This window comes from Amblyomma mixtum, chromosome 1 (genome assembly GCF_055824585.1).
Source record: "Amblyomma mixtum isolate Tamu chromosome 1, ASM5582458v1, whole genome shotgun sequence".
Lineage (NCBI taxonomy): Eukaryota > Metazoa > Arthropoda > Arachnida > Ixodida > Ixodidae > Amblyomma > Amblyomma mixtum.
The window spans coordinates 175,045,225-175,066,448 of NC_143012.1; the positions used below are offsets into that span (position 1 = coordinate 175,045,225).

The 21,224-nt window shown below is 48.9% G+C and overlaps 1 protein-coding gene across 2 annotated transcripts in view; it reads right to left on the reverse strand.

The window, feature by feature from the left end:
* Positions 1-2,628: 2,628 nt before the first annotated feature.
* Positions 2,629-21,224, reverse strand: part of LOC149369889 (phagosome assembly factor 1) — a 44,906-nt gene continuing 26,310 nt past the window's right edge. For both annotated transcript variants that reach the window (XM_089559623.1, XM_089559617.1), the window contains exons 9-13: positions 20,950-21,026; positions 18,404-18,544; positions 14,578-14,781; positions 13,818-13,949; positions 2,629-8,992 (exon numbers count right to left, since the gene is read on the reverse strand). In XM_089559623.1, coding sequence (XP_089415749.1) covers positions 8,909-8,992; positions 13,818-13,949; positions 14,578-14,781; positions 18,404-18,544; positions 20,950-21,026 — 638 coding nt within the window. In that variant the 3' untranslated portion in view covers positions 2,629-8,908. The remainder of the gene's footprint in view (positions 8,993-13,817; positions 13,950-14,577; positions 14,782-18,403; positions 18,545-20,949; positions 21,027-21,224) is intronic.

Below are 21,224 nucleotides of genomic sequence, written 5' to 3' on the forward strand. Positions count from 1 at the left end.
TGGCAGCAGTTCTAGTGGCAGTGTTCCATAAAGCCAACTGCTCTCTGTAGAATGTCTACAGCCTTGCTAAACCTCCAACTGATTGCTGCATTTGTTCACTATGCCTATTTCATTTTTACAAACAAGTGTGCTTTACCAGAGCTTACCAGAAAGCTCATGTGGGCAGGGAAAGCTGAGAGCGAAAGTTGAGGGGACGCGCTTACTCGTCCCCTGTGGTTCGCTTCCCCACAGTGCACCCTCCTTAGTTGTGGTACTTTAACTAACAGGGGAGGGCGCTGGAGTCGCAGTGACACTAGCGCCACGAATGGCGTGTTTGCTGTGCGCGCTAGGGGGAGGGACGGACCTCTTCTGCTTGGGGCCGGGGAAGCGCGCTGACGTTACCGTGAGCCGCACCGCTCTTCGTCGGCAGGTGCCTCGTGGTCGGAACGTGCTCCTGCCACCTCGTCCCGTCCGGCCTCGAAGTTTCCCCTTGCCCTAGCGTGGGCGGACATTCGCTCGTAACCGTGCTGGTGAGTCGGACGTCCTCGATTCCTCAGTGTATTTTGTTGCTAGCTGGCGTTGTTAGTGTGTTAGCAATAAATGTCTTGTTTGTGTCAGCCAGTGTGTCATTCATTTGTTCCCTCAGAGCAAGGCCCGCTGTGGTTGGCGTGCGCTCGGTAGCGTACGCGACCACGGGGTGGGGTCCGCGCGGTTTTGAACTGCGTCAGCCGCGGTTAAGCGGGGAGAACGCATTTATATCTCCCCAATTATTAAAACCCCATATCTCGCAGCCCAACTTGGGGCCTGCGCTTAGAACATTGGACGACTGTCTGTTCGGTTCGGGGAACGCTCTTTGTCCGGGCTGGGCCTAGCGTGAATTTTGATCGCTAGGATTTGCAGCATGTTTTCTTGAGTGCGAGGTGTATTACACTGCAGTATGTTTGAACATCTCGACATGCTCAGCATGTTTTTCGTCAAGTTTTCTCTGGAGTTTCTTCAGCCCGAGAACCATGTGGCCCGCATCAAGGGAGCGCGAGGCCTAGCGCCCGCGGAGTTGCCGAGCCTGAAGCGAGTGAGTTCGGAAGCCGAGTGGGTGGTCAGAGTTTTCTGTAGATATTTTCTCTACTGTCTCTGTTTTGATTCCAGGAGTCGCGGCTTCGGGAGCCGGGTGGCCTGGGGCCACGGGTGCCACTACAAGCTCACTGGTATTGCAGCTCCGCACCGGGCGCTCCGACACCGTCCGATACGGTGGGCGTCGACCGCTCAGAAGCTGCTTTGTGCAGTGAGCGGGGTAGGACCACCCCACAGAGCTGATGTCTCCTCGCGGCTGCGTACACATAACCCGTTTCGGGTCTTCCTTTTGCTGAGGGTCGTTGTGACAATGGCAGTGAGGCCTAAGGCTTTTCAGAGCTGCCTGCACCATGTCAAAAGAGACACGACCACCGGACCGTGGTGTTGACAGGGGGTGCACTTTGCTGCCTACCCGTTTTGTAACCTCGCAAGAACTGAGCAGTCTCATTTAACTCAAGAAAGGGCTTTGGTCACTCGAACTTTGCGTTTGCATAGCTGCCCGAAATGTTTTGCTAGCGAGGTGAGCATTGAGGCCCTTGTGTACGCCGTTTCTCCTCCCGAGACCTACAATAAAAGCATGCGGAGTGTGTTTCAGAAATCTTGCAGATCCAGTGGAGCCACTCCGGCTTGCTGTCCTGTGCACATCGTCTCCCTGCCGCCTGCTGCGATGGAGCTGCCTGTATCGTGTTTGGCGCATCCATCTGGGGCAGCCATGGCGAGACCAGTCAGCAGTCACCTCCGGCTGCTGTTAACCTGGTGACTACTGCAGAATACTGGCCTACAGTTGTCAACCGGCTCCTCTTGCAGGCCAGGCCGCCGCGGTGGCTCAGTGGCTATGGTGCTCGGCTGCTGTCCCGAAAGACGCGGGTTCGATCCCGGCCGCGGCGGTTGAATTTCTTTGGAGAAATTCGAGGCCCGTGTACTGTGCGATGTCAGTGCACGTTAAAGAACCCCAGGTGGTCGAAATTTCCGGAGCCCTCCACTACGGCGTCTCTCATAGCCTTAGTCGCTTTGGGACGTTAAACCCCATAAACCAACCAATCCTCTTGCAGGCCTGCGGACACGTAGTCCACCGGCCATGCGAGTCGTCCCAGCGGAGACCTTCACGCCGCCTTCGGAATAACGCGGAAGACTGCGTGGATGCTGTCAGCGTGACCTCCGCTGCAGGACCTGCCTCAAGTGCCTGAATACAAGGAGACTCCTCCATACCATGTACTTGCAGGCAAGTAGGTCTATTTAAGGTTGGGGGATGTGGGCATGCTTTCTGTTGTCCCCTCTGGTTCGCTTCCCCGCAATGCATCCTCCTTAGTTGTGTTATTTTAACTAACAAGGGAGGGCACTGGCGTTGCAGCAACATGAGCGCCACAGTGTGTCATTGTGCCAGTGTGTCATTCCTTTGTTCCATCAGAGCAAGTCCCGCCATGGTTGGCGTGGGCTTGGTAGCGTACGCAACCACGGGGTGGGGTCCACGCGCTTTTGAAATGGGTCACGCATGCTTAAGCGGGGAGAACATATTTATATCTGCCCAGTTATTCAAACCCCATAAAGTACACCACACCAAAAGGCACAGAGCCAAAGTAATTGTCCTATTTGCGTTTATTACAGACACCTTTTTTTTGTGTTTTCAGTGAAAGTGGCCACAGGCTATGCAGAGCACTAGTCACGTACAAAGACAGCGCACGACCACACAATACATCAAAATGCCCGGAGACGCGGTTTCCGGGGGGCGTGCCTGCTCTAAACGCATCGTGGCACGCACATTAAATTTGTTCCTGACGTGCAGGCAAGACGCATCGGCCAACAGTGCAAACACCTCGGCGACTTCAGCGCGATAAGGTCTGCGCAAAAATGCTAACGTCGTGTGTAACGTCGAAACACAGGAAAAACCCACACTTCTGGGGGGGCTCACCAAATCCGCAGTTAAAATATGTAACGCAACACACGCACACACCCGCAAAGACTTCACTTTCATATGTGGCAAAAATGTCCTACCTGCACCGAGGTGCATACAACACTAAGCCGCTGTCACCACCACTAAAAGCAATGTACATAGGAATTCAAAGAGCTATACATCACCGCACCCATCTAAAACAAAAATAAGAGAACTAAAGCACAGGTCAGTCACACTCTAAAAGATGTCGGCATATAGGCGCAAGAAGCGATGTGGTGAAAAGCACGAAAAACCTTGTTTGATTCGGGGTTGTGGCATTAACCGTTACCGTGAGAGCTTGCAGTATGTAATCCCAGTCATGCATATTTTTCACTCACACTAAATGGGTTCCAGAAAAATACTCCTGCAAGAGGGAAGTAACAGAGCCAAAACAGAGAAAAGTTGCAGCACAACATTCAGACGAACTTAGCTAAACCAAATTACAGCATCCAGACCGTAAGGCATTGGTCAAAAACTTTTGAATGGCCTGCTGAGTAGTGCAATTTCGCTTTGACACTGAGAACAAGCACACTTAAATACTCATACGGATCTACACTGACCCTACACACAAAAACACGTTAGCGGATATACTTTCGCGCAGAGAAAAAAGGGGGGGAAATTAACCAGCTGTGTTCAAAGAAAGCGCAGTATTTATTGTTTTTATCACACAACGCAACATTGGCACGTGTCATCTTTAAGCATTGAATGCCATTAGCAGTATGAAACAAGAATCTCGGACTGACATGTGATCTGATGCAGGTCACTGGTACATAGTACTCTATTCAGCGAGTCCATATGAAGTGCGTCACACAGCGGGCATTGTATACACTGAAAGGCCAAACGAGGCCTCAAAATGTGACATCTGCTACAGAAATCACCGCCAGGAATAAGCGGTGTTAAATGTGAAGTATGATGGGTAAGGAACCAGCCATTCCTGCTGTTTAAACCAGTCCCAATGAGAGCGTCATAAAAATACATTGATCATTTCTCCACGGTGACGTTCCTTGGAACAATAAGAGAACAAAATAAATGGGGCACGTCACGTAACAGTAATGCACTGCTTTGGATCAAAGAGAAGTCAAAAGAAATGTCCACTTTGAGCTCCAAAGTACAGATTTTGGTGCGTCGCGCACGTAAGGCATGAAGCAAAACATTTTCGCTGCTCCCGTTCCTCGCGAACATTGCACATTTCTTCGGAATAAAAAAAAACGCCACGCGTGAGATCTTCAGTCTTAGAAGGCATGCGCACAAAAGGTCCCATACAGCAAATCAAACTAAAAGCAATCCACACAAAGCAATCAACTTGCGCAAGCAAGATGCTCCTTGCTTGCAAGTGTCAGTTTATCACAAAATAATGTCCCGGCACAGGTCTTCCAGTTGACGGCAAAGACGTTGAAACAGCCCACGTCTTAGCAACACATAGCCAAGTCCTCCTCAGTCAAAGGACAGAGAAAAGTACAACACAAGATACTACAAGCACAGTGTAGATGCAAGAGGTCTAACAGCTTCATCCTGTTCACAATTTGAGCCCACTTCTTAATCTCCACCGCTGCCTTAGATTGTTTTCACTGAGCATAAAATCCTGCACACGGCTTTTCACTTCTAGCAGCCAAACATACCGACCCTAATAAAGCACCATCACGACGACTTACTGAATATGCCTCCTGTAGATGGAAAAAGTAGGTGTGGAATCCGCCAGCAACTAGCATGGCTTTTGACAACATTTTGTTGGGAGGACCACAGCAGGCAAGTGAAGGGTATCCAACGAAAAAAAGCGAAGCTAGTTCAATTTACAGGAATAACGTCTCGCAAGTGCACAGTGAAAACCCCCCGGTGCAACTAAGTCACATGACTCCATGCACAGTCGCGCTTGGTACGACCCGTGCTCCATCGGCAATGACCACAGTGCGGTTTGCGCTTTGTAGCAAATGAATGCGCCGTAAGATGCACTGCAGAGAGCCTTAGATGCATAAGTTCACCACTAACTAGTGACAGAAGCTCCGACTACTACTCATTTGTTGCGGGTCATACCGAGCGCGACTGCAGAAGCATCAGACCTACAGATCCCTGTACGGAATCTTTTCTATTGGGAATGCTTTCCAGATCCAGCACACATACTCACCAGAGAGGCTTCAGCAGGGTGCCATCATACGTTTCTACTGGTCACGAAACTGCACACAAAATTTCATGCCGGAAAAGGAGCCGGCCACTACAAGAGGGCGCCACTATCTCTAAGAAAGACCACCGAAATCGGCTGCCTCGGCAACAGCGCCTCACACAAGAGGTAAGCCTGATCAGCATCCGCACACCCAAACGTCACAATGCACCCTTAGCTTCCAAAGCCAAGCAAGCTGCTGGCTATAAGACATGGTAATGTGCTGTGTTTCAACCACCGTTTGAAAACACCACCCACATTCGTCTTCAGCTGAAGTAGTAAAACTGCTGCCTGGGTTATCAGGCCATGCCCAACGGGTGTACGCTGCTATTCCTCCCAGTTTCACTAAAATGTACACGAATGGAAGGCTCTGCCCCCAAATAAATGTAGTGCATTGGTGCGTGTACCAGGAGTGACATATCAAGCTCTCCCATGCACATGTCTCATGACCAGTACAAAAGTACCACGAGACGCCGGGGTTAGAACAGGCTCGCAATTCTGGGAAGTGTGCTCGAAGCCTCCGTGAGATACCAGCAAGCATTCTGCACACCAAGGTATATAAAAAAAACCTTAGTTAACTGTGCATTACGTCCAGTGCCAGCTACCACAAACTCGCATGCTTTATCTTCGTGCATTTTTCCCTTTAACTCCTCCCGCTAAAAAAAAAAATGTGCACTTTTGTAGCCTTCACATTAAACACTGAAATATGATCCGGATTTCATCCACACCAGTGATAAGTGGCACCTTCCGCTTATTGAATTATTAGCGCAAGTCCTTTTTTGGCAAATTCCTTCAACACCCATGAAACGAATTCTGCTGAACAAGCTTTCAGGTCATAGAACTTTCTTCCAAGCTTCATTCATCTGAAAACATGTGAACCTCATGAACTGCATTCCGTCACATGGAATGATTACTGGCCATTGATTGGTCTTTTCAAAAGCTGCAGCTGACCTTGGTTATTATCCACCTGTAGCCCTGAAGGCGTTGGTAAGCGCCTTCAGAAATGTAACTCAAACATATTTCCCTGGAAACAGTATTCCACTGTTTCAAGCAAAAGTCGCTTGATAACCCATTCTCACTGCATTACTGACACTCATTTTTTTCCCCAAGTACCTCCACTTCTGCAAGGGTGCCAATGAGGCAGACTGCTTTGTGAAAAACATTTTGCCTGTCTGCGGGTCCGGCACATCCGTACAGTTGACATGCCTGGGCCTGCCACACTATAGCAAAATTATTGATGAGCAATTGCTGCTTTTTTTCCTTCAAGTGCTAAGACTAAATAATTCTGTGGCAACTCATCTCTTTCGCATACCTAAGAGAGGGCAGAGATCCCAGCCAGCCATTGCCAAAGTGCCAAGCAGAATGCTTTAGGGCCCACTTATTTGTTTACGTCGCTGTAGTTAAACAGAGAACTGGGCTGGTATGATTCAATAATTCTAGAACTGGATCCATTCTGTTTTTGCATTCCCCCCCCATTGGTGATTGGCTTAAGTGATGCAACGCCCCGCGTTCCCTCTTCATTACTGGCTCAAGCCTAGCAATACCGGGGGCGTGGCACCGCTCCAGCCAATCACCAATGGGGGGGGGGGGGGGGGGAATGCAAAAATGGGGTGGAACCGTTACATTACACTGACTATGGTGCCGTGTGACAAAACTTAGAGCAGGTAGTGTGACAAAAAGAAATGCTGGGAGTGTGAACAGCTCCCACGCAACGCCAACCTTTACCTTAACGAACAGATATCGAGGGTTGCGTCAAGCTTGCTACAGCACTTGCCCTGCTCTGGAATATTCCGTCAACTGGTTAAGCGGCCGTAAACGTGGTTGTCAATTAAAGGCCCAGTAGGTGCCCTGCACACCCTCGCAAATCCTTTAAGAGTGCCAGAACAAAAAATTAAAAATAAAAAGCTCGTTGCTTCCCTAACAACTCAAACCTGCTAGCATCTTCTGCTCACAAACAAAACTAAAAAACTACTGCAGATACACAACACGCAAATTCCGCGTGAAGAAAAGTCGTCGCAGGAGTCACGAAATCCCGCTAAAGCAGTTGTATACGTTCTATTGGCTTCGACATTATAGAACGGTTCTCGCACCAAAACAATGATGCTAGCTAGTCCGGTTTTTTGAGGAAGAGCATCAAATGGACTGAATGATGGAGAGTCGGAGTCGCGCCTGTTGGTGCGCGATGAAAAGAAATGAAAATATGGCGCAAAAAGGCGAGGATAAATAAATGCCTCGGCGACAAACGGGAGCCAATTTGGTCTCTCATTCGTTTGCCTGTCATTGTCTTTAGCGCCATTTTTGCATTCTTTTCAACTCAGCGCCATTACTTAGAACCTCGTATCAGTGACCCCCCATTAGCCGGTCTATGCCTGTTCACAAACAAAGGAAACCTGCTATGATCCTTGAAGGCAGGTGTCACCATTAACAGAAGGGTATACACATGTCTACAACATCTCGTTCGAAGGCCTGCGAGTGATTAAACAAATCGTTTCAAGAATTAACTCTCGTCAAATGCACTAACTGATGAGTCACACTGTCCTAGCTGGATGTTCAGCTGTGAATGTCAAAGGTGGCGGCTGCACCTACTCGTACAACTATGCGCGAAGAAATGATGCAAGCCATATTCATGCTGCTTTTCGATGAAAACTGAAACATTTTTAACTTGCTGCAAGGTATCCTGCATCCTGCATTCATGAATGTTTTCTTTGATCTCACTTCATATTCTAAAAGCCGACATAGTTCGATAGGTGCGCCTCTTTTAATAAGAAAGCTGGCTATTTCAACAGCTATCAACTCCACCAGGTTTTTAACCATCAGTGGTTATGCACAGTGAAAAGAAAGCGAAACATATGAGCAAACCTCAGCTCCACTCTGGCAACTGCAGGGACAACGCAAAGGCTTCACCAAACCTAGTTTAAAGCGCTTGAACCACACTGCCTTTTCATGAAAGGCTCAATTCCAAACAAAAAAACATCGCCGACCTCGGGTGTGCCAATTACAGCTCGCCTCTTGTAGCTGCTACCGCAGCTGGTTCAGTTGAAAATAACTTTCTCAGCAAAAGTTGTGAGAAGAGGCGCAGTAAAAATGCACTTCATATGGGCCGAGAAAAACCGCTAAATCAGGGGACAGAGAGCAAGTGCAATTGTTGCAGTGGGCTTGGTCGGCATGCTTTGACAATGTAAATGCCCTTAACGACAACAAACAGAAAACGTGTTTACTAACCCTCATCACCAGCAGCGCGGAACAACGCTTGTCATTCATAAAAGAAGAGGGAATTGCCAACCATGGCACCCTCGCTTAACGAAACCAAACTGCTCGTGCTTAAGCAAGCACACTGTCATTTCCCCAACAAGCACGGTGCTCATTCTTGGGGCACCCTTCGTCAGAAGTCCTGCCCAAAGAAGAAGTGTCGGGCAACAAGATCAACTCCGGACCAGGGCGCTAAAAACCCACAAATACGGACCGTTACCAAGACGAAGCGAAGCCCAGCAACAATTCACTTTTCGCTCCTCTCGCAAATCGTGAAGGAAAGCTCGCGAGAGGCTTTCACGCCTGCCTCGACCGTTTCCCTCCAAGACCGAACGGCACTCCGTTCCGCGTAAAACGACAGCAACTCCGCAAAGAGCTCAGAGTCCGGGAGGTGACCGACGCAGCGGAGGCTCACGTGACGACGATGTAGGCGGCAGCAGGCAGAAGAAGAGGGGTCCGGCGGGAGGAGAGGGGGGGGCGTTGTGGTGACTAGTGGGTATGTGCGTGTCGGGGGGGAGGAGGTGTCATGAGGCGGTGCCCTTGGTGCGGTGGAGTCGGCCGTTGCGCTGGTACAGCGTCACTGACGCTATGTGCTTGTTGCGCATCACCTGCGGCAAAAGGCACAGAAAAAATACCATTTGAGCAAAGCAAGGGTGGAAGAATGAGAGCCAATCTCTCTCCAGACGCTTGCACCTCTTCATAACCATGTCCATGTATTGTCAGCTACCACAGAAATAAAGCCAACATGCATTGGTCTTAATACACAAGCTTGCCTCAGCTGGTTCGCTAATGGCGAATCACTGAGCATTTCATTAAAACCAGCTTTGGGGCAAATAAAGGACTAGTTTAAGAGACAGCCAATTTCAATTCCTTCAAATTCAAACACAGTACTGAGTTCTCCAACAGTTAAAGCATGTGCACACATAATAATGCAAACACGAATATAACACGAAGAGTTTCAGTCTTCAGGAAAAATCATTGCTCAAATAAATTACAGTAAATCAAATCAATTACAGTAAAAGCTCATTGATTTGAACCCCGTTACTTTGGAAAACCGGATAATTTTAACTAGCGGCTTGGTCCTGGCCAACGTCCATGTAAGTCTATGGCATCGCATGCTTGCCAATTTGGACACTATGGGTCTAGCACCAGTTAATTTCAACAGGCTCCCAAAGGGAAGCAGAGTATTGGTGTGATTGACACGGCAAGAAATCTTCAAAACCTGAACTCCATGTTGCATAGTCGCTCACGCAGCTCTGACGTGCGCGAAGGCAGGCATGACGACGAATGGATGGGCCTGTCTCTGAGAACAGTAGACCGCTTAGTTTAGGTTTTGCTTTTCCGAGATTTGAGCCAACCTACAGCAACAGCAGCTCGACCAGCCAGCACCAGCCAGCTAACCTAACCCTGCTGAACACTATTTCAAATGCTGATTTGCACGCTGCTGGCGTTTTGTTTCATCCACTTTTTTTTCTTCTCTCTGCATGGTTCTGTTCTTCCACCCGTGCATCAAAACTGTGCGCTTGTCACATGCAGTTGCAATTTCTGCAGTGAAGCCTCCTCACAAGCTGTGACACCTCAGCAATGGAGCTCCACCGCGACGCACCATGAAGGATGCAAGGGGCCATAACTATTCTGGAGCAGTTCTGCTTTGATGCTCCCGACAGTGCGCTTGCAATAGAGCATTAGAGGAAACGTGAAAAACAGTCAACACCGCACTGTTCTTATCGCAAAAAACTGGCAGCCACTGCCCAGTTCTTCACCAAATAAATTTACTTTGTGACACAAGCAGGCCTAGCCATTTGATTATCCCCCTTGCATGCAGGAGATGCATGGTTCGATCCACAAGACTAGTTCCGATGGCTATAAGTCGTCCATGATAGCCTTTGGTCTAGTTTAGTTATTCTCCACCACAAGAGACTGCCATCATGCGATGAAGCCATGCAATGGCATTGTTGTGACCAGCATGGTCATAAGTCACGTCGGGAGGTCAACCAAAACGGGGTGGCTCAGTGGTTATGGCGCTCAACTGGTGGCCCAAAAGGCGGGGGTTTGATCCCGGCCTCGGCAGTTGCACTTTGATGAAGGCGAAATTCTAGAGGCCCGTGTACTGTGCGACGTCAGTGCGGGTTAAAGTACCCCAGGTGGTCAAAATTTCCGGAGCCCTCCACTACGGCATCCCTTATAGCCTGAGTCGCTTTGGGACGTCAGACCCCACAAAACCAAAACATGTCTAATGCTTCGTAGGAGAAATAATTTTGTAGAACACAGGAACAGATATCTTCCAAATTTTAATGCATTAACATTACAAGGCCCATTACTGCAAAGTGTCCAGCGTTGGTGTGCGGAGCCTCAGTTGGCAGGACGCAAAGCAGAGACGGAAATCCCTCTCTAAAGCTAACACATTCTGCTGCATGAATCACATAGATCGTCTGTGAGTTTTAGAGTGAGAGCTTCAATCCTCAGGGTACAACTTCCGATTTTAATGCGGCTGACAATGACCTTGAATGCATCACAACGTCAAATCGAACTTAACTGCATGATGGTATGGCCCAAGCTTTAGCAGTATGATGACTGGGTACCTGACCTTGACCTTTGACCTTGACATTTGATTGAGAAAGTGTTAACCTTGCTTAACAGACCTTTCACTCGTATCGCTAGGTTCAATCCGTATTGAACCCCGGCCATTTTTTAGGTCCGTATTCTAGACACTGAAGCCGACACGTACCGCGGTAAAAGTGGATCGGCAGTAAGGATTCCGCTGCAAACACCCATTCTGGAAGCACAAGAATTCTGGCCACGACAGCAGCAATGCAGATCAGCGGCAGACTAAACACCAGCTATGCTGTTTTCTGTATAGACAGTAGCGATTTGATTTGATTTATTGGGGTTTAACGCCCCAAAGTGACTCAGGCTATGAGGGAAGCCATAGTGGAGGTCTCTGGTATAATTTCGACAACCTGGGGTTCTTTAACGTGCACTGACATCGCACAGTGCTCGGGCCTCTAGAATTTTGCCATCGAAACTCAGACGCCGCGGCCGAGATTGAACCCACGTCTTTTGGTCCAGCAGCTGAGCGCTTTAACCACTGAGCCACCGCGGCAGATAGACAGTAGTCGGTAAGCCATTGGCGTGTGACAGTTGCGGGCTCGGTCGCTTCCGGCTATAACAAAGAAACACCGGTGCCCCTTCGTCTTCGTCATAGCAAGAGTACAGTTGTACCTCTGTTTCTGAATACCGTATAAACGCGTGTAAGGGCCGCACCCGTGTATGGGCCGCACCCCGTTTTCCCGAAGAAAATGTTAAAAAAAAAAATAAATCCGTGTAAGGGCCGCACCCGAACTTTCCATGACCCAGGCGGGTATAGCCTTCTAAATGCACGCGCAGTGGCCTCCGCAATCGGCTCCAGGGCGCGCTTGATCGCGAAGCGCTTGATCGTAGAGGCCAAGCACGCGCACAAGAGCTTCTAAAAACCGTCCATGGATGGCGCGCAAGGCCGCAGCCATCATCATCATCATCATCATCATCATCATCATCACCACCAATCTTTTTTTTTTCCCCGCGTCTTCCCGCTATCTACATCGGCATCAGTATCGTCAGTATCGCCAGCTCCAGACTTTTATGACGTGTTAGCGCGTTCTCCGTAGTTGTGGCTTTCGCGTGCTGCCGCCGAGTAATGTAGTTTTAGCACGATGGGCAAGCACGTTATCAGCTACACGGCTGGGAGTCAGCTCTCGAACGCGGCAAGCATGCGGCGGACAGGGAATTCGACGTGGCCGAGAAGTGCGTCCGATGATCGTGCTATCAAAAGGGTGCATTGAGAAACACAAGCTGCAAAAAGCGCGCTTTCCGAGGCGAGCCGTGCGAGTTTCCCGAACTGTAAGAAGACCTGCTCTCTTATGTGATGGAAATGCGGAGCAACAGCTACACGTTGACAGCGGACATGCTGCACGGCTTCTTTAGGCCGGTTCACATGCAAGCGACTGAGCGATTGAGCGACGCGTCGCAGCGAAAATTTCCAACTTGTTGAAACCTCGCCGCTCGTCGCAGCGACGACTCAAAACAGGTTTTTCCGCCGCGGCGACAGGATTCGCTAGCATTTTCGCTGTCATGTGAAACAGGCTTTTGAGATGAGCGTGCACCAGGGCACAGCACCAGCTCAGAGTCGAAATACTCTGCGAGTGACGATTGAACGTAGAATAAATGAAGCTCATTCCCTGATTGGTGTGTTTTTGCTTTAAAAAAAAATTTTTTTTTCGTGCGTCGCGTGTATGGGCCGCACCCCGAAAATTGGCCCCCGAATCTCGAAAAAAAAAGTATGGCCCTTACACGCGTTTATACGGTACTATAATATGAGGCACATTCAGAAGCCGGCAATTTGGAGAGGAAATTTCGTGTTATTATACATGCGGAAGATACTACTATGTATGAATCACCATGTGGCACTTGCCTTCGGTTGCTAAATACCGTATAAACGAGTGTAAGGGCCACAGCCGTGTATGGGCCGCACCCTGTTTTCCCGAAGGAAATATTAAAAAAAAAAATCCCTGTAAGGACCGCAGCCAAACTTTCACGACCCACAAAATGCACGTGCCATGGCTTCCGCAATCAACTTCGGTTGCGAACAACGGTGCGCTTGATTGCAGAGGCCACACACGTGCACAGGAGCTTCCAAGTGCCGCCCATGGATGGCGCCCGAGGCAGTGTCTCATCATCATCGTCAACTTTTTCTCCCGCTACCCATATTGAGATTAGTATCCCCAGCTCCAGCTTTTTGTGGCTGCCAAAGGCACAGGAGTTGTGGTAGCCTGTTAGTTCGCCGCAATTGTGGCTTTCGTGTGCTGCCGCCGAGTGTTGCAATTTTAGTACGATGGGCAAGCGTCTGCGAGGAATTAAAAAAAAAAAAGGCGGGAGCCGGGATGTTTAATGAGATTTAAATTGGGTAAATTGGCCACACAGGGCAATAATTCGAAGTTTCCAAGAATGCTCGGAACGTGTAGATCAAGTACCAGTGGTAAAAATACAAGTTCCGATTCCTCTTCAGTGCATCTTTAACACCTACATGGCTGGGAGTTTGCTCTTAGTCATGTCAAGCGTGCAGCTGAGAAGCGCGTCCGACGATAGTGCAGCCAAAAGGATGCATTGCAGAACACAAGCTGCAAAAAGCGCGCTTTCCGAGGTAAGCCGTGCAAGTTTCCAGAACTGGAAGAACAGCTGCTTTGCTATGTGATGACTGAAGTGCTGAACAACGGCTACACATTGACAGCGGACATGCTGCGCGACTTCTTGTGGGATGAGTGTGCACCAGAGCACAGCACCAGATCAGAGTCTGAAGATTCCGTGAGTGACGACTGAACATAGAATAAAGTATGATTTTGTTATTAGACAGGTTTAACTGACTGCAAACAGCACTCATACTTAAGGTTTCCTCACCTCAAATATGATGTCCTGATATCCGTAGCAGTAGGTGGATCCAAACGGGTTGGTGGTGTTGGTAGACGAGGTCCGGTTCAGAACCACTGGGCGCTCAGATGCTTTCACCAGGCGCTCCTGAAGCTCATCCCACTGGCAAAGAAATGAAAACGCAATTATGGCCAGCACTGTACAAACCACAGCAGCTGCAGTCGTGATGGATTGCCCATTGTTACCTTTACAACTTCGGTGTCACAAAGAAAGATTGGCGTGCATTTAAGAAGCCGACACAGCTTAAAAAGGAATGCACTCCTGTACGTCATGGAAGGATTGAGAACGATCAAGAGAAATCCACTCATGAACCACGGAGAGTATGTAAACCTGCGTGTGCTGAGTGATGCCTTCTCCAATTCCCTCGGAAGCGGTGTCGGGTCTGAAAGAAGCGGCTCGAAACTTTTGGAAGCTGCCTCCAAGCCTGACCAACGGCAGCGCATGTATCGGGTGAGAAAGGGTGAGAGAGGCACTTGTACTGTCTGTGCTGTGTGTGAATGTGTGCCTGCCTTCCTTGGTGCAAAGCGACTAACAGTGGCTGCCCTATAAGTGCCCTATAAATGAAGGACAGTGAGGTTTTGAAAAAAAACCTAAAGTACAAATTTTCAGTCTGAAAACTGGCGCAAGTCTGCTGTGAATCAACGTCACTAGCCTCCCGCACACTCAAGCCTCGAGGCTCTTCACCGCTGAGGTGTTCCGGTGCAACTACGGTGAGTGAGGGTAGGCCCACCTTGGTGAAGGCGGTGACCACGTGTCCGTCCTGGTCGTCGGCCACGTCCACCAGGGTGGCCCGGCGCTGCTCGGGGGTCGGGGGCAGGCGCAGCCGCAGCCGGAAGGGGCACCGGTAGTACTGCTGGAAGTTGAAGTGGCCCGGGTAGTTGCTCTGCAACACCAGCTTCTTCACCACATGCCGCTGGGCATCAAACAGCACGTCCTGCACGCACACACAGGACACCACCTTGTAGAGTGGCGGTTGCAACGCGCAGCCAATTCTGCACGCTTGCATTACGCAGCTATACAGTCAAAACTCGATTTAACGAAAGTCCCGATTTAACGAAGATATCCTAATTCCCCCTCAGACGCCCATAGGGTTCAATGCTTTGACTAACACAAAATAATGAAAGCGATTCCGTGATCTGTCCCAATTTAACTTACCTTTTTTTGAGAAATAAAGGTGAAAAAGTGCTAATTTTTGGTCTTTTGTAGACAGCACCCCAAAATTTATTGATTGAGAGTCTGCGGTAACAGCGCGGAACACCTTCATCCAGCTTTTTTCAAACTGCACGGCACAAAACGAGAGTTGTAATGTTGAGTCGAGCTCACCAGATGGCACCAGCGGTACAAGAGTTTCGTGCCACATTTCATAGATGGCGCTGTTGCAGTTCACCGCGTTTTTTTTTTTGTGTTGTGCTCTGTGTTCGCTTGCTGTCTTCACTGTGCGGATTCCTGTGCCTTTTAGCGCGTCTTTGTCAAGCTCAGCTTGCTGGGCCTCCAGTCAGTCTAGCCGTGCTATTGTGAACGTGGACGTGGTGTGTGCGAGCAAGTGCACCGCTAACCCACCTGACTAGCAGATGCAGCCCTGCAAGAAATGAAAAAGGCTTACCCTGGATGAGAAAGCAGACATAATTCATGCTGTGACAAGTGGACAGAAGAAATGTGACATGGCTGCAGCACATCGCATTCCAGCGAGTACTCTCTCTACAATACTGAAAGGGAAAGATGACATCCTCCGCGCCACTTCATCGGGGAATCTCTAGCGCAAAAAAATGCTCAAGACTACTACTCAAGGCAAAATGGAAGAGGCCCTCTTTGCCTGGTTTATGGATTTGCGGGCGAAGAATACTCCCGTGAGTGGAGACCTGCTCCAATAAAAAGCTCGCTCTTTCACGTGCTTGCTGGGCGACAACGAATTCAAGGCAAGTCCCGGCTGGCTGTTGCGCTTCAAAGAACGACACGGCATCGTCGGGGAAAGTGCTCAGCGGTGAAGTGAGCAGCGTAAACATGGCTGTAGTCGGCGACTGACAGTCTGAAAACGTGCCCGACATGCTGGGAAAATATGCCCCCAGCGACGTCTACAACACCGATGAGAGCGGTCTCTTCTACCAAATGCTGCTTAAAAAAACACTCGCCCTGAAGGGGCAGGCGTGCCACAGCGGCAAACAAAGGCTGACTCTTTTGCTGTGTGTCAACATGGACAGTACTGAAAAACGAGACCCGCTTGTAATTGGAAAGAGTGCGAGGCCACGATGTTTTAAAGGCACCAAAAAGCTTCCTGTGAAGTACGTTGCCAACTCAAAGGCTTGGATGTCGCGTGTCATTTTCGCTACATGGCTCAAGGAATTTGACAGGGACATGTGTCGCCAGAAAAGGAAAGTATGCCTGTTACTAGATAATTGCACGGCCCACTACGTGGCAGAGGTCAAGCTGGCCAGTGTGGAGCTTCGCTACTTCCCCCAAACTCAACGTCCGTGGTACAGCCCTTGGATCAAGGAATAATTAATAGCGCTAAGTGCGCATACAAGCGTCAAGTCATCGACAGAGTTCTTCTCAACCTGGAGCTGAAGCGCGAGACGAAAATAGATATTTTTATGCCGGATGAGATGGTGGCGGCAGCTTGGAGAGAATTTAGGCCGTTGATAATTGTCAACCGCTTCAGGACTGCCCGTTTCGGTACACTAGGCCTTGAAATTTCCGAAGCTGGTCCAGACTGCGCGAGCGCCGGGCAAGAGGATGAAGATGCCTGGGAACACCTTCGCTCAGTGAATGAAGTGCCCACAGGCATAAGTTTCTCAGACTACGTGAACGCCAACGCAAACGCAGTCACAACGGAAGTTTTGACTGATGCCGATATGTTGCGGCTTGTAGGAAGCGTGGAGGGAGTGACGGCTGAAGACGCTGACAATGACCCTCCAGGTGCCAAAGCTCCCGTGCCGACACCGGGTCAGGTGATGGATGCTATCGATCTGCTGTGGCATTTTGCTGGAGCACACGAGGGGATGGAACACGCGTTGGACGCACTTCAGACCTATGAGAAATCGGTGCGGCCATTGTTCACAAAGCGCACGCAGGCAAAGATCACCAACTTTTTCGCTGAAAAATAAATTTGTAGTCCCCTCGGGCGTTTGTTGTTAAGTAACAGTTTTTGTTGTTTCTTTTCATACACACTAGCGGCGCCGGTCGTTTCTGCGGTCCGCAGTTTCATTTTGGGAGCATTTACGCTTCACAAATATGATGCCGCGGTAGCTGTCTGGATGGCACCATACCATATAATCGAATGTACCAAAATATGTGCCCAAGAAATTCCTCACTCAATTTAACGAAGTTCCCGACTTAACGAAATAATTCACGGCTCCCCTCAACTTCGTTAAATTGAGTTTTAACTGTAGTTGGATACAACAACAGAATGAAGCAACAAATGTCTCTCAAAAGATATCGTCCAGCCGATGGCGTCGGCCAGTTTTCATGACAGCGTGGTTAATTTAATTAACTCCTGGTTACTTCCCATCCATGTGCCACCTCGTGCAGTTTCGCACTCTCAGATCCAAGGAGAATGTTCAAGGGGGAGGGGAGATTCAGTCAAAGCCAATGGCTGGAGGGGCTCCTTTGAGGGGCATTTGCAGCTTCATTCGAGTAGTATGAAACTGAAACTGAATGCTGATACCCAAGGTACATGCTTTTGTGACTGCACATATTTGCCTTCGGGCCTCATCTTTCACATTATAATTGGATAAAGCCTGCTATACACTTGTACCCATGGGCATGAGGCATGAGGCTGCACCAAATTCTCCATGAAAGTGACCATATTGAAAAGGACTTTCAAATTCATTATGCAGGCCCATGCCAATGGGGCAAGGGACCACAACAGGTGCTTTTGGTGCATTTTTTTTTAACACTAAATTGGTTTACGGGGGTTTCACGTTCCAAAGCGACTCAGGCAATGAGGGACGCCGTAGTGGAGGGCTCTGGAAATTTTTACCATGCACCTGGGGTTCTTTAACAAGCACTAACATCACACAGTACACGGGCCTCTAGAATTTCACCTCCATCGAAATGCAACTGCCACAGCCGGGATCGAACCCGCGTCTTTCGGGTCAGCAGCCGAGCGCCGTAACCACTGAGCCACCGCGGCGGCTTCTTTAACACTGAACTAGAAACCAACTCGGCTCACAATTTCCTAAAGCCCTCACCACTGCAAAGATATGCTTAGCGCAGAGTCGCTCTGAATATGACAACCTGCAATCAGTCAGCTGCAGCACAAGTACTGCTTTGTCACGGAATTATAACAAATGCTGTCCACATAGATGGGCATATAGGGTGGGGACTGAACTATTTCAAAGGACCATCTGGGATCCCTTCAAGGAACCAAAGCAAGTGTTACCTCATGCATTGTAGGCAAAATTGGCCCTGCAACTCAACTCTCAGCCACACAGTTGCACTCTCAAGTGAGCCCTGCCCCTCCCTTAATGAAATACTCCCGGCCCCTTTTCAATCGAGGTACACACAACTGCTAATGCTCTCGGCAAGGAGGAAAAGTGGGAGTGCCTGCAGTCACGCACCAGTCCCAGGGTGAAGTAGTTGTAGAAGTAGTCGGAGGCCCTGGCAGCCAGCAGGCGGTGCGAGTCCTGGGCGTGGATCTTCATCTTGTCCTCCTCCTTGTAGAACACCTTGTTGGGGGAGCCCAGGGCCCACACCACATCCTGGGTGTTTCGGGAGGGGAGAGAGAGACACACACAGACGAGTCAGCAGCCTCAAGAAACTTCCCCACATGGTGGATGGCATGGAGAGTTTTTTCAAGCTCACTCGAGCCTCTTGAGAGCTGTGTTAAAAGCAAGGGCAGTCGCACTCAATACGAGTTGCAATGCACCCTAAGTGAACTAACGGAATTTTCCGTTTTACGGTAAATCAATTTGCTTTTACAAAGAGCGCACAACTTGTGTGGGCATTCAGTGTACTTTGTTTTTTTGCGCCAACGAATAACTGCTTCAAATTCCTGCACCACTTAGCTTGCAGTGCTTCAAGAACTGAGCTCCTAGTACACCTACGGCATTGCAGCTCACATTGAGTGCGACAGTTCGTCTATCTCGCCTTCAATGCTGTTCAATTTCTTGCCCCAAAGTGACTCCTCCAGTGCTATGGCGTCTTGAAGTGCCACGCTAGCATGTGTGGGCCAGTTCAATACAGCTGACTGCTTGATAAGTCAAACCAGTCGTTAAAGGGAGACTCGGAACGAGTCTGTCCAATTAGCCAAAGCGCCCTATGGGAGCTTTCCACCCACTGACCCACTGCTCTGAAAGAGTTAAACATCTGCCTTGCGACTTACACATGCACTCACTGCCTTACGACAAAGTAGAGAACTGCAAAAAAAAGCAGTCATGACCGCATCGAAGAGTTAACTCTTTCGCTACCGCGCCATAGGCCGTCGTTCGCATATGATCGATTCAAATCGCCCGCGCAAAAAAGCTCATTTTGGAGCGTCGTGGACGTGCTCCGCCATCTAGTTAGCAAGCTCAACAACTGCTCTTTCAATTGCAGCCTTGGTTTGAGTGTTTTGACATGAGGGGGCGCCGTGAAAAATAAAACTTTGAACGGACGCAGCAGCGTCAGCCGGAGAAAATGGCGTCCGCGTCGCCGCGCGCTCCTCGAAAGCGACAGCTGACACCGAGCACGTCGGCCGGTTTCGGTTTCGTTTTTTGCTACAAAAGCAGCAGTTATTAGTCGGGCAGCAATGTACAAACGTCAGATTTCGGTTTCGACAGCGAGACTTTGCCTCGGGAGCCTGGAACGACAGCGCGTACTTGCATGCAAGTTCTGTTTTCGTTCGCTGTGTGTTTTCTGCGGTGCATACGGTTTGTAATTGATGACAGTGGTTTATTTTTGTGCTTCAGGGTCTTGACAATGTATAGCGAAGACAGTTTGCCAAATGCTCAAGGTCGCGTCGCGTTTTTCAACCAAGACGACAGCTAGGTGTCCATATCGGCACATCGCTGCGGAGCGGCGCTCGGAGATTCGCTCGACTTTTCGACTTTTTTTTGATGCTCTTCACGGCGGAAATGATGAAGACCGTATGCGGAAACACTAATAAGTATGCATGGATAAAGATTTTCAGCAAATTCGGCGTGACGGCTCATGGGAAGAGGTGAATCTGTTGGAAATTCTGATGTTCATTGGAATCATCATTTACATTGGAATTCTTGACCTGCCACGACTGTATCTCTACTGAAATGCCAGAATAATCCTGGCCCTCTGCCATCAATAATCATTTTTCAAAATTGGTTCTTCGCATTTGTTGTTTTTTTTTTGCACGTAACGGACCCGGATGATTCAGTGGCGGCAGCTTCTATTGGCAACACTTGGAAAGTGTCCTGGCTTTTGAATCACATCGATAAAACATATTTCATCCATCCTGATGTTTTAGAGCTTGCCTAAAATGCCAAATTTTATCAGCTGGCTTTCAGGGAGCAGCTCATTCAAGAAATCTTCGGGTATGATGAGGGAAAAGAAGTCCACGCCCCCAATCCTCTGATAGAATCCATTCAACACCAACCGAAAAGAATGAAAAAAAAAGAACAAACTGCAAGCTCGGCTATCAGAGAACAAGGGAGGAACAAAGATAAAACCTTATGTGAAGCACTTGTCAGTCTACCTCTGCTTCACATCTCCACCCCTTATTGCTCTTCACAGTGGCACCACAGTCATGACCCCTGACTTGACAAGCCATGGAAAGTGCAGTAAATTTTTCTCGTAGCTGAAACTGTGAATAATGACAGCTATAAGCATGTGAAACAGTTTGTATATTCCAGTTTTCCTCTAATCAAGCTCGGGCTTAGTGCAGCCGGTAATTTTTGTTTTTGCTATTTACTTTTTTTGTATTTTTAGCAAATTTCACAAATAAATGTTCATTTACTTTTGCACACACAACTCTTCTGTTTGTTTCATTCAGAAGTGCAACTAATAAGCTACAATTTCATGCATTGCAATATGTGCGGGGTGTAATAGTTCTTGTGAAAAAAATTTTTCTTTCAGTACACTCCAAATCGGGCATTTTTCCGCGGTAGCGAAAGAGTTAAGCTCTGCTTCAACTGAGATGCGTCGTTCCCCTCACCTGAACGGAGTCTCCAAAGTACACGCATCGTGTCAGCTTCTTCTGGATTGGCCCAGACAGCCGAGACGCCTCATACGCTGCACAAAAACAGGCATGGCACAACTCAGGTCAACCACTCACTGCTCGGATATTAAATTATCCAATTCAACAAACACCTATCAATGCTGTGGTCTTTTGTCCCTACGCTATAACCCGCCTTCCAGCTCAGCTCTAGGGCATCATTAAGGCCCCCAACTTTCTGTGGCAGAAAATTTTAAACTCTGCAAACTGGGAAC